This window comes from Cercospora kikuchii (genome assembly GCF_019650295.1).
Source record: "Cercospora kikuchii DNA, contig_00007, whole genome shotgun sequence".
Taxonomy (NCBI): Eukaryota; Fungi; Ascomycota; class Dothideomycetes; order Mycosphaerellales; family Mycosphaerellaceae; genus Cercospora; species Cercospora kikuchii.
Window position 1 is genome coordinate 358,244 of NW_025408588.1, and position 12,990 is coordinate 371,233.

General features: G+C 52.8%; 3 protein-coding genes across 3 annotated transcripts; 1 reads left to right on the forward strand and 2 right to left on the reverse strand.

Moving 5' to 3' along the window:
* Nucleotides 1-1,645: 1,645 nt before the first annotated feature.
* CKM354_001025400 (uncharacterized protein) lies at nt 1,646-3,799 on the reverse strand (the record flags this gene model as incomplete). The annotated part of the gene is made up of 1 exon (XM_044805707.1): nt 1,646-3,799. One exon carries the CDS (start codon nt 3,797-3,799, stop codon nt 1,646-1,648), a length of 2,154 nt encoding a protein of 717 aa, XP_044661642.1.
* Nucleotides 3,800-4,454: 655 nt separating this feature from the next.
* On the reverse strand, nt 4,455-6,014 carry CKM354_001025500 (uncharacterized protein; the record flags this gene model as incomplete). Its single annotated transcript, XM_044805708.1, has 1 exon — nt 4,455-6,014. One exon carries the CDS (start codon nt 6,012-6,014, stop codon nt 4,455-4,457), a length of 1,560 nt encoding a protein of 519 aa, XP_044661643.1.
* A 1,936-nt stretch (nt 6,015-7,950) lies between these two features.
* On the forward strand, nt 7,951-9,486 carry CKM354_001025600 (uncharacterized protein; the record flags this gene model as incomplete). The annotated part of the gene is made up of 1 exon (XM_044805709.1): nt 7,951-9,486. One exon carries the CDS (start codon nt 7,951-7,953, stop codon nt 9,484-9,486), a length of 1,536 nt encoding a protein of 511 aa, XP_044661644.1.
* Between the last annotated feature and the right edge of the window lie 3,504 nt (nt 9,487-12,990).

Genomic DNA, 12,990 nt, shown 5'->3' on the forward strand with positions numbered 1-12,990 from the left:
AACAATTCGGCTCCAGCATGCAATGCGGCCCGTGTGCGCCATCTGATAACAGATCTGACCAGGCCCGAAAACGGCAGAGCATCGGAAAGGACCGCTTTCGACCCCGATGAGCCCTAGCAGTCAAGGTTTGGAGAATGCCAAATTGAAATAGAGCTATTTGATGCGCACTACAGACTGTCAGCTTTGCAGGATCGTGGCACGCACACGTCCAAAAGACGCGGGCTCGTGACTACCACTAGGGCTGGAATGTCACCATTGCCACACGCAAGAGAAGGCGCGACAGAAGCTTGGTAGAAGATGTCTCGATGCGTCCCGGGGTCGTGTATGACAAACAGCCGTGCCTGCAGTGCAAAAACCGGCGCCGATGACACCACCCGACCCTGCAGTCACCCGAGTGACGTCTCGTCGGACCTGATCACAGCAGCGTATGTGCCGACACAAGCCGTGGTCACCAGCGTTACAAGAACGGAATCTAGCAGGCGTTCATCAGGTACGAACCCACGGATGGCCAAGAAACCCAGGCAAGTATGCAACGTCTCGATCAAACCCCGCGGGCATAAGACAACCACAACAACGTTGGCATGCAATTGACATACCATGCAGCCTTCGATCGCCCATCCCAAAGACCACAACAGACCAGCCTGACCGCTTTTTCCCACGCTCATGATCGACGTCGTCCAACATGTCTTCGTCTGCCAATGCAAATGCATCTGTATGCCGCGCTCATTGGCGAAATCTAGGGCTCTCATCAGTCACCGCAAGATCCAGCGCCATGGATACCGGCCCTGCCAACTCAGGACCGAGCAGTCCACCTCCTGGCCAAAGGCATCCAAGACCACGAACGATGACCTTGACTGCCTCATTACCTTAGTAGCACGAACCCGTGGCTAGAAACGGATCGTATCTCACCAGTAACACATGCTTTTACCAAGCAGCATGAACCCGTCGATTCCACGTGCTGGGGTGGTATACGAGTCCCGTCGCGAATACCACTGTGCCGTTACTCGAGCAATACGCTGTTGCAGCATGCGCGCATTACGACTTCTGCGAACTAATGTCACATCTCTCGAAAAATATATACAACATTGAGCGTAGTATTGAGGTGAGGCAAATTGTGTATCGAGTCACTAAAAACAACAGCTGCTTAGCCGTTGCATATGTACTACTCTGGGAAGTCGAAAGAGAGGAAGAGAAATTTGGCACAGAAAGGTAGAGCCAGAGGACACGGTAAACGTATGCTGCATGGTAAGGCATCGCGAGATTGTGTCCTCACTTGTTCCATTTGTGCCGCGCGCGCTCTGGCTTTCGCCCTCTTCCTTTCTACTAACTGGATTTCCTTCCATTCTGTAATCGTATTCGCAGAGCTTCCCAGCTTCTGATAAGCGCCATGCAATGCAACAAATTATCAACAAGAAAGAACAAACTCTCTCACATATCACAACCCTCCCTTCATACTCATCACCAGTCGTCATCTTGAATCCTGCTCATCAATCCCAAAATGACCAATCCACATCTACAGCTCTCAAATCCGTCTCATCAACAATTGTCGTCGTCGTCAATCATCATGAATATGTACATTGAAAGACCCATCATCATCAATTCTCACAGCGCATCGCCAGCGTCATCGCTGCTCACTCGACGACCCCTACTCTTCCACCCCATCAGCCCCATCACTCCTCTGCCTCTCCCTCTCCAACGTCCTCTGCCTCCTCAAAGACGAAGCACCATTATTCGTCCCACCAATCGGCCCCCCAAACATCTCCCCAATCGTCGCACTCAAACTCCTAAACCTCCCCGCTTGCGGTGGACTCCCCGCCGCAGTCCTCAAATCACTAGCTTGCTGACTCTCAAATTCCAAATCCGTACTCGCAATCGAATGTCGTTTGAGACTGCTTGGAACAGAAGGTTCGTCAGGTTGATCTGTTGTAGTTCGTCTTGTTTGGGGAGGTTTATTCGATGGGCGACGTTTTATGCTACCGCTACCGCCGCCAAAGGGATTTTTGTCGATGCCTCGACGGATTTCATCGGCGACGATGGCGGCGAGGGAGCCGCTGAGGGGGCTTGTGAGGGGGCCGAGACGGAGGGAGGAGGTGCGTTCGAGGAGGCGTTGGGGTGGACCTGGTTCGAGGGTTTGATTACGGGTTAGGGGTGTTTTCTGGGGGCTTGGACGTTCGGGTGGGCCGGAGGGGGTTCGGGTGAGAGGTGTTCGTGGGCGAAGTGATGCATTGGGTGTCTGAGGGATGACGGGTGCTGAGGTGGTGGCGTGCATGACTGGTTTTTGAGGATCGGCGTTGGCTTTTCCGTTTAGCTCGGCGGTGTCTGTGTGTACTGCGCTCGCGGTGCCTGGTTGAAGGTCTGGAAATTGGAGTAGTCCTGGAGCGTTGGGTGGTGTTGAGCCCATTGTTGGCGCTCGTACGTGCATCTTGGGCAAGGAGCCGCTCTCAAGTGTTTGTGCTCGCCGGAGGGAAGAAGCGCGAACCGAGTTCGCGACAAGTGACATGTTTCGACTGGGTCCATCATGTTCGCGTATCTCCGGCAAGGCTCCTTCTTCATCCACAAGGCTAATGCGTTCCTCTACCTCGTCCGCATAGCTCTCGTTGTCCTCCGTCTTCCTTCCAGAGGTGATGCACCACACGCCAAAGAACGTCAAGGCACAGCCCCCGATGAATTTGCCCGCATCCTCGGGACTTTCGCGCTCGAAGTCGCGGTAGAGGACAGCACTTCCAACGATGACAGATATGGTGAAGGCCACAAATTGGGTGGGAATGACCATGGTCGAGTTGAACCTCTGCAGGGCTCGGTTGACGTATTTGATCTGCATGACGGCGGTGAAGATGAGGACCGCTAGCAGGAGATAGGTGATGGGGAAAGTCACCACCTTGTATAAGCTGTATGTGAGCAGCGATGCCACGCCTTTTGTCGACAGTGCCGTATAGCCACCGTACAGTCCGACCAGACCAATGTCAATCACGATAGTTCTTTGCCCGTACCTGTTGCTCAAGACGGTCAATGCAGCGATCAAGAACAAGGTGATTCCCAGGTAGGTCTCGAATTCCCAAGTCGTAACCAGTTCCCAGATGGCCTCGGGAGTGAGCTTGGGATTATTGTCGCTGGCGGAGAGAACCACAGTGACTGCACCTCCGATGGCAATGAGAACTCCCAGACCGTCGCGGATGCGGAACTTCTCCTTCAAGAGCAGAGGTGCGATCAAGCAATTCGACACAAGGGCCACCACTCCCAGCGGAGATACAATCGACGCTGGAGCAAAGCCGTATGCCAGGAAATTACCCGTCTCGCCAACGACCATCATAGCAATTCCCAGCCACCATATCGGACTCTTGAGATACGACTTTTCCTCAACATCATCTTCCCCATCCTGACTGTGTTCCTCAGCAGATGACGCCGAAGCGCGCCTCGAGTCCAGCTTCGAGATCAACGGCTGCGTCTCGTCCGTACCCTCTCCTCCACCATGCTGTCCTGTATGCCCATTCATCTCCGCCTTCCTATTCCCCTCCACCCTCTCTTCAGCAACTTCCCTCTGCTGCGTGCCATAATCCGCGCTCTTCTTATTCCTCCTCGCACTTTTCCGCTTTTCCTGTACCCTCGCATCCCGCTCCCTACTCAACCGAAGATGTGCATACCGTTGCGTATTCAACGCAAAAGAAATCAGTACATTCCCGCAAATGGCAGTGACAACTCCAATCAAACTCGACCATCCACCATTCTTCAAATCGCCGGATCCGCCTAGGAAGCTCGTCGCGATGACACCCGGATCCTCGGGCTCGGTGGGGATGTACATTGCTGCTTGCTGTACGTGTGCAGGAAATATACACGCCGGAGACGGCAGAGCAGCTTTCTTCACTGTTACCGCATCCCGCGGCGGTGCAGAGTAGTGGCAGGCGACAAGTCCGCCAGGTCCGGGATGTTGCTCAGCGCTTGTTTCGTGAGTTGCTGAAGAGGCGAAGCTTCACACTTTCTGCTGCTCGTCCGACCGGCTCGACTCGGCCTTGAAACTTTGTGCACAGACGCATGTGAACGACCACTGGCTGCCAACTTCAGATCACATTATCGCCGTGTCTATGCTATCAAAATTTAAGACTGAGGATCATCGGAGTAACGAGTCATACACAAGTCCGTCTCGCACTGCTATGTAATCTATCATGGCTATCTCACGCAACTTCAGCTTCCAGTTTCATATTCGTCGGCAAGTCGATGAGGCTCAGCCCTTCCCTGCTGTGGCTGAAGAACAGGCATTCCCCGCTAGTTAGCTATCGCGATGACGCGTGTGAAGAGCTTGGAACAGCTGTGCAGCCTCTACACAGACTACAAACTTGCAACCAGCGGAGCGTACCAAGACGTAATGAACAAAAGAGTATGGGCTTAAAACTATCCTAATCTGAGGTCGAAGCCCCAACACAGCTCGCTATCAAGCGGTTGAATGGCAATGCCTGTAATTACAGTCTGTAATGCATGTGATTCAAAGGAGGAAGAGGAACCAAAGGCTGAGATCCAACTTCCTTCGCATCAACCCAATTCCCATGGATTTGTGCCCGCAAACGCATTGGCAATTCAATAACTGCCACCGGAGTCTGGAAATCACCCATCGTATCCAAAATCACCAGATTCGTAAGATTAACATCAAAACGATCGACTGCAAATATAATATATCCGTCTCCTTCTGCAGCATCTTCAGAACGAGGGATGAAAACCGGTTCCATGCATCGCACGTTCGGCCCCGGGTAATAGATTTTCAATTCCTTCGTTTGCTTTGAAAGCATGGCGACGGCATTCAGTGTCGCAAAAATGCTTTTCTTCGCTGGCTCTTTAGGGTCGGAATAGAAAATGTTCATGAAGATCTTGTCGTACGTCTCGGTCATATACCGCTCGTCGATACGGCAGAATTCGTTTGGAATGTCGACCAGGACTTCGGGGTCTTGTAGCGTTGATTGGTCAGGATCAGAAGGGTTGATCTTGAAACGAACGAGGTCGACCAGTGTGTTTCCAACCGCTTGCTTGCGATCTTTGCCAAGGAAAGGGAAGATGGATGAACGTATGTCATGCGGGAATGTCCCCTCGAAGAAGATGTTTCCATCTTCTTCCCATGCTCCTGCGGTGTGGATCATGGCGGACGATTCGGGATATGTGTAGCAACGCGATTCGTAGGGTTTCCAGCCAGACCCAGCTAGAGGTTGTTCAGGGTGGCGCGGGACGACGATGAATCTTGTTGGGCGATCCGGATCCCAGTGAATGACCGTCTCGCCCTCTTTGGGCTTGTCAGCTCGCATCGCTATTGGCCACGGAGCGAAGACGATCCAGTTTTTCGTTACCGCGCAGTCGTGCAATGCTCCAAGGTTAGGCACTTGGATACGGTGCTCGTTCTTCACACGTCCTCGGCGATCCACTGAGTAGGAGATTATCTGTTGGCGTTCCCTTGAGTGGGTGACCAGTTCATCTGCATGAGGGTCGATATGTGGATGCGCAGTGCTGCTACTCGTCTTGATTTGGGCGCGATAGGGATCCATTCCGGTAGTCTCCAGCGTATGGGGGTCCAACGTGAAGGCAGGACCAATTTCGGACAAGGCTTGAAGACGACCTGCCCAGAAGATCACATTGGTGTTGGACTGCTGCTCGATGACAGCCTGAACACATGGATGCTCTAACCAAGGGCAAGCTTCGATGTCAATGAGATTGCCCGCGCGCTGGTGCTTTTCGATCTTGTACTTGTCGTTGTGCACATGCTTGATTCTAAAATCGACCCGACCGTTGTGAATGCGAAATGCTGTTACGACACCGTTGCCTGACCAAGGGATATGGCGTCCGTCTACTGGGGTGACCTTGTCTTGCCCAACACGATAGAATGTCCCGTCAATACTGTTCGGAATGACGCCCCTAACAACGACGTCGCTAATCTCGCCTTCGAGGTGGACGGGCGCATCGAATCCTGATAAATCCTCCGCAAAGGACCATTCGGAGGAAAGCTTCTCTGCGCCCTTGATAGGGACCAGGGAGGTCATTGCGAGCGGTGCAATAATGCTGGGGCGCAAATTGTGGTGGTGAAATGATCGAAAGGCAGTACTGGACTGGTGAGAGTCGGCTTTGATTCTCTGTGCGCTTACCACAAACGTCCGGAGAGCTTCAAAGTCTTACAATCCCTCCTTTACGCTCACCCGACCACCCGGCCATGTTGAGTACAGAGACCGTACACCGCAGACGGAAATGTTGTCTTCCGCTGTCTGCCCGTTTCGAGTGTTTTGACAGGTCAGGGTTGTTTGACATGCGAAACGGAAGTCTTCGCCTTCCGACTCTCCGGCGGTGCTGAGCATTCTCATCAGACTTCGACACGAGTTAAAGCAGTGGAGGCGCTGAACTTCGCTCTCCTGCTTCGCGGAGCCTTCGACATGGCTGGCTGGAGGAGAGAGGGCGACTGAGAAGGCTAGCGTGCTGATGGAGCCAAGTGAGGATGCTGACCGGGCCATTGCGCGCGTTCTCATACTCGAGACGCGCGACCGGGGCGGCGACATTGCACGGTCTGCCGTTCACTTGGCAATATGCGTACAGGCTCGTTCCGATATTCGTCCACTGCCATTCTGCACCAGGGACGAATGACATTCGTGGAGCCGATGAGTGGGCAGACCTGCCTCACTCCCAGGCGCTTCCTTCCACTCGCCAAACATGACTTCCGACTGCATAATGTGGCTGCCTTGTTCTCGATCGAGTGTAGTGCAGAGGAAGGGGACGGAGTCCATCACTTCCTTCGCGGCTGCCGGGAGAGTCCACGGATGACGGAGAAGCTCTTGCAAGCAGGCGACGTCTCGGCTGGACACGGCTGCCTCAGCCGGCCAGCAAATTGACTCGACATGTTGGAGGAGGAGACAACGCCCAGCCCACGTCAAGCAGCACATTCCTCTCATGACTCGTGGGCCGATGCTTGGAGAGCTAATTGAATGGGTTGTGGTTGGCTGGAGGCATGAGGCGTGTTTGTGGCCTGAGGCCAAGACAGCACAGCTGCACCACGCCTTCAACTTCTCAAGCCACTTACCACGAGCCACTTACTCTGGGAGCAGACAGCATCCCATTCATCTTGAAGAACAAGTATTGCGCCGTGACGCGCCATCGTCTTGGATACACGGCGCGCCTTCTTTGTGCAACGGTCCATGAGCTCGGCAGACCTGTCGCCATCTTGCATCAACTCAAAGACAGGAGGGAAGGAGGAAGCATTGGAGTGAATGGAGGGACAGAATTTGCCGCTGTCTGGTCTGACGAGACCTGTTATAACGCCGCGAGAGGCTCGTGTCTGACTTCCAGCCCTACCGTGCCCTAGGTGCCCACGGCGGTCCGATGACTGAGCGAAAGATGACCGACTTGAGCGGGCCAAACCAACACTCGCCAGCGTCCCAATGTCGACAACGGCTCAATGAGCGGTGCGCTGTGAACCCAACCCTGCGCTCACGCAAGACTGATGCTGTAGGCAATTGACAAGATACTACTACTGATCGGGCAGTGGGGCCATGCTACGGAATTATCGCCACTTGCCCAAAGAGGAAGCTGGCAAGACTTCAATGCTTGTCGATTGCCACGCATCATCCTGGTCCAGTCTTGACGTCAAGAAAAATGAATGTACTTTCGCATCGACGAACATACATCTAGATTAGAAGCCTCGAGATGTGCGAGTAGTGGAGTGTGCCATCATGAGGTCAAAGAGCAATTCATAAAGTGTTGACTGCTGAACGAAACAACAAAGTCGCCCGCTGAAGACCGTCAACGAAAAGCAAGCATTGCGATACTGTGACAAGGGCTCGCTGCGGGCAAAGTGCAGGCGGAAGCAGCGGCCTTGGCCTACGTTCGTCCTGCGAAGCACTGATCAGTGAAAGACTTCATATTCGTCTTGCCTCAAAGCACTAAATCCCGTTCACATTGTTCAGAAAGTATTGCTAAAGCACGTGCCTCACCATGATCGCCCGTGCTGGACTGTTGGCAACCCTGCCTTTGTTGCTCCAAGCACAAGAGCTATGGGACCGGCAGGACTCATACGGACCATCTTGGATGGGCTTACCCGGCAGCATATATCAGTCCTCCGGCATTTGGGGCGATGCGAAAGACGCGAGCTGGCCACCGACTTCATCTGAAACGGGATCACGGATCCAACCTCAGAAGCCAGATGCTGAACTGCAAGAAATGATTGCCGAGATTGACGAAGCTCGTGTAGAAAACACGATCAGCAAGCTGGTGAGTTTTGGCACTCGGCATACTCTATCCATTCAAAACTCCACGACTCGTGGCATTGGTGCCGCCAGAGACTGGATCTACCAAGAGATGCTCGATTACGCTGAGGAATCTGATGGAAGGATGGATGTGTATTTCAACAGCTATATTCAGCCGGTGGATGGCAGCCGCATCCCTTTTCCAGTCAATATCACGAATATTGTGGCGCAAATCAATGGTACCACTGACCCGGAAAGGGTATATGTGGTGACAGGCCATCACGACAGCAGAAGAATCGATGTTCTAGACTACGAAGGAGATGCTCCCGGTGCTGATGACGATGCCAGTGGCGTGGCAGTAGTCATGGAGATGGCTCGCGTCTGTGCTAAAAGGCGACCAGCCGCAACCATGATCTTCGCTGCTGTCGCTGGTGAAGAGCAAGGTCTGTACGGCTCTGCCAATCTCGCAAGGACCTTGAAGGAAGCAGGCTACAGAGTCGAAGGCAACTGGAACAACGACATTGTCGGTACTGGAAAATCACAGCCCTTCGCTCCGATCAACGACTATACTGTCCGCCTCTTCGGTGCCAGTATCTATTTCCCGAATGCCACGAACGCTTCTGCCGCTGTCCAACGCACCACCGCAAACATCGGGGGCTGGAACGACTCCCCAGCGCAAAATCTAGGCCGCTTCATCGCCGAAGTCGTCGCAGGAGCTGCAGAGTACGTCGGAATGCAAGTCGCTCTCATTTACCGCGCCGACCGTTTCCTCCGCGGCGGCGACCACCAATCCTTCCTCACCCAGGGCTTCCCCGCTGTACGCTTCAGCGAAGCCGTCGAAGACTTCGCCCACCAACATCAAGACGTCCGCGAGCAAGATGGAATCCAATACGGCGACCTTATCGAATTCGTCGATTTTGATTATACTGCTCGTGTTGCAAGAGTCAACCTCGCGAGTATGTGGTCTGCGGCGAATGCGCCTGCTACGCCGAAGAATGTCACGATTAGTAGAGTTATTGGTTTCCCTGCGGGCAATCAGAGTACGGATCCGGAACTTATTACGAATGAGAGTGGATTCTCGTGGGCGACGGGGAATGATGAATTGGTGGAGAGTTATGAGCTTGTGTGGAGGGAGAGCGGGAATGTGCAGTGGTCGTATGTGATGAATGTGGGCAAGGTGGGGAATGTGACGGTGGATTTGAATAAGGATAATTATCAGTTTGGAGTCAGAGCTGTTGGGAAGAATGGACTCAAAAGTCCGGCTTTTTGGCCTTATCCTGGCTGATCAGATTGTATGAGGCTATACTGTGGAAGTTGGAAGGGAAAACATCAGAGTGTGTACACATACTTTTTATGGGAAATGACAAAGATACTTAGTTCAGGAAGGTGACAATCGGCGAAACAGACTGGAATAGACGCCGTGACGACTGCTTTGCTGCTTCGAAGAGAGCGGTTGATGCTAATATGTGATAACAAAGAAGGGGCAATCGGCCTCGATGACAAGATTGCTACGTTGGGCAAGGCGCTGGAAAGGGATGACAGGGGTCACGGACCTGCGCCTATCGCTCGCGACATCCCTTGTCTTGTGGTTCATTACAGTCCTGGGTCCTGCGTGCAATATATTCAAAAGGGAACATCGAAGTCGATCGCGAAAGCAAGCAAATGATCCTCTACCCGATATACTGAACCAGCAGCTATCGATAGATCGCAAACGAGCGTGCCTTTCCAGCCTTCCACCACCATCATCGTCACGATCCTTGTCAAACGAACGGCAATAGTGAAAACCGCAACGCCACAACCAAATGCACCGAAACAAACCAAAACGCCAGCCATGCATGCAATCGACCCGCTACCCCAGCCTACTTCCCAATCCTCCTTGCAATCAACCTCTCCGTCTCTCTACTTGGCCGCTCTATCCAATAACTGATGAGAAACACAGGTATTAGTAAGTGCTGCGAAGTTTCCCGTTATACCACTGCGGCGAGAAGACCTACCACGTATCCGATATTGTTTCTCTCACGAAATTCTTGCTGGCGAAGGCGAGGGTCGGGACATCCACCTCTGGGGCAACCCGGTTGAGGTAGAACGAAACCAAGATCTCCAATATCTCGTCCGATCAGCTTCCTGTTGGGCGCAGTCTGGATCACAGTTTACGTGTCAATATGTGCTCTTCCTTGTTTTGTAATAATGTCACTGAATGAGTCAACGATGCACGCACGACTTACAACGAATAGTGGCAGCTCGTCAGGATTGCACAGTCCAGTACGCCCGGTAGCAGCGCAGAAGAGAGTCCGTTTGGCTATATCGATTGGGGCTGGGACAGGTTCCCTCTTGGCGACATTTTGTTTGTAGTTTTGCTAAAACAAGACGAATTGGTATTAGCAATTGCCCCCTTGCCCTCATCCTCGTCAAAGCAGCCAGAAATACATCTTAGACTTGGGAAAGACTTACAAGGTTCTCCAGCGCCGCCTCCAATTCTGGGTCTGGAACGTTGCTACATCCGCCCGACAAGCAGACTTGCGCCAGATATTGAGGATCCCGTTCTTCCAAGATCGGAGCCTCCGGTGTGTTGAACGAGTGGGGCATGAACGGGGTTGGCCGGCCATCGCATAAATAACGCGGACCCCGGAGGCAGACTTCTCCAATGCGTTGTGGCAGGCTCACAGGATCCGCATCAGCATTTCTCACATGGACACCTTTCCTCTGTTCGAAAAAAAAACGCAGGCGTATCAGCAATGTCCTTCTGACTTCTCGCAGATGCCATAGTCGAACGATCGCAGGGAAGGTAATGATGTCCTAAGATCATAAGACTCTGGCTTATTGAGATAAGTACTCACTAGTGGAAAGTCTGGCTGATTGAGGTTGTTCCGCAGATAGCTTGGCCACGGCTGCGCGATAATGGCGGGCCCATCGAGAGGAGCCGCCGCAGCAGAGGTCAGGAAGAGGAGGACGCTGGAGGACAATCGCATCTTGGAGCTCTTTTTGCTTGAGTGGTGCAGTTATTGGTTCTGTTTCGGATCTGATCAATGCTCCTGTTTGGTTTGCTTCTTCTTGGTGGCACGCTTTGTCCAGCAAATGCGCGTGGAGTGGAGTGGCTTGGGTTGTTTTGATGTCGTTGAGTGTTCGCTTGAGTTCTGCCAAAGTAAAAAGTTCATTGCGGCAAGAAGCTCGTTCTTATAGTCTCGCGAAGCTGGATCAGAGAGCAGTTTGGCCAGACTTGCTCCGGAGCTGGAGATTCTCCTTGACCATCTTTCGGCGAATTTTGTCCAGAATGGAGACCCAGTCTTGTTCTATTGGCTCCATGATGTACTTGGTAGCGAATTGGATATGCTCTTGGCAACAGCCTAGGTGTTTGTACAGCAGCAACGGCGATTTCGGAGCGTGGATAAATGTTCAGAGAAGGTCGGCGGGCTGATGGAAACTGACATCGCGCTCGTTGTGTGGACATACGCTAAGTCTAAGGAGGAAATAATGTCAGTCTGGTTGGATTGTCGTTTCCTCCGAACGGGGGAAGACAGCACAAGGAAGGAGAGAGGTGTCCCTGAAGACTGCAGCAAGCAGCAGGTCCAGTCAGCGGTGGACATTCATCGATGTCGTAATAGCTGTGCGGCCGCGTTCCACGATCTCTTTCCCGCACAGCCTTCCAATATTCCAACACATCTTCATTCCGTGCGTCCACGAGCTCGCCGGGCCAAGCGTTGCCTTCCCTGCCCTGAGTCAAGCGCCCGCCCTGGGCGTTCCAACCCAGCGGCCCGTTTCTCCCTATTCCCCCAGGTTGACCCCAGTCACTCACTCGTACTCCACCGACACCACTTCAGGATTCCTCGCGAGGATATTGACTCCCTAAAAGTGCCACTCACATTAGCGAGAGAGCCCCCTCTCTCCGTCACAGCCTCGAACAACACCTCGTGGGACAGGTTCGGCGGTCAACTTACATCGTTCTCCGATAAAGTCCCTTCAACACTCTCTTCTCCCCTCTTCTCGCTACCGTCAGAGTGACACACTTTCCAGAACCAAAGGCAGAAGTTTCTCCCGTGACCGATGGATGATGATCCGTGTCCAAGGCCGCTGCCTCCTGAGATGCGACGTGGCATTGGAGCGGCAGAGACTGTCGTTGCGAGAACGATCAAGGCAGTAGAGGCGGCGGCGAAGAAATGCATCTTGAAGTTTTCTTTGGAAAGAGAAATGGTAGTCGTTGGATAAGCGTCGCTTGTTTGCTTGTTTGCTTGCTGTCTTGTTGGTTGACTTGAGTAGTTGATGTCTGAAGCAGAGAGCTGCAGCGCGTGTTTTATATTTCCACGATAAGGGAAGACAGGTCACAGCAGTAAGAAAGAACGCATACCTCGTCGACCCTCTCCAGCACCGGGGTCCACGTCGCTCAAGTCGACTAACCAATAACATTGTCACGATAGCTTCTAGCAACCAATACTCTTACCACGGAGTTTTCAAGCCTTTCTTCGGCCTCCCAACCTCAGAGAAATGTCTCTTCATCCAAACCTCTCGGTGAGAACAATTCGAGTAGTCAAACACCCGTCTTGAGGCTCCAAGTCCGAGAAGAATAGGACAAGAGCGACACAGCCAATGACCTTGGCGCAATGAATCCGGTAGATCATCGTCGACTGAGCCACGGCGTCTCTCTTTTCCCCTCGCTGCCACTCGCTCAGTCTCTTCCTACTCACCGCATGAAGCCTCCAAAGCTCTCGGCGAAAAAAGCTTCGATAGTCACATCCTCATCAACAGTCTTGGCTACAACGGAATAAGAAGAACAGCCATGGAACCAATGACTTTG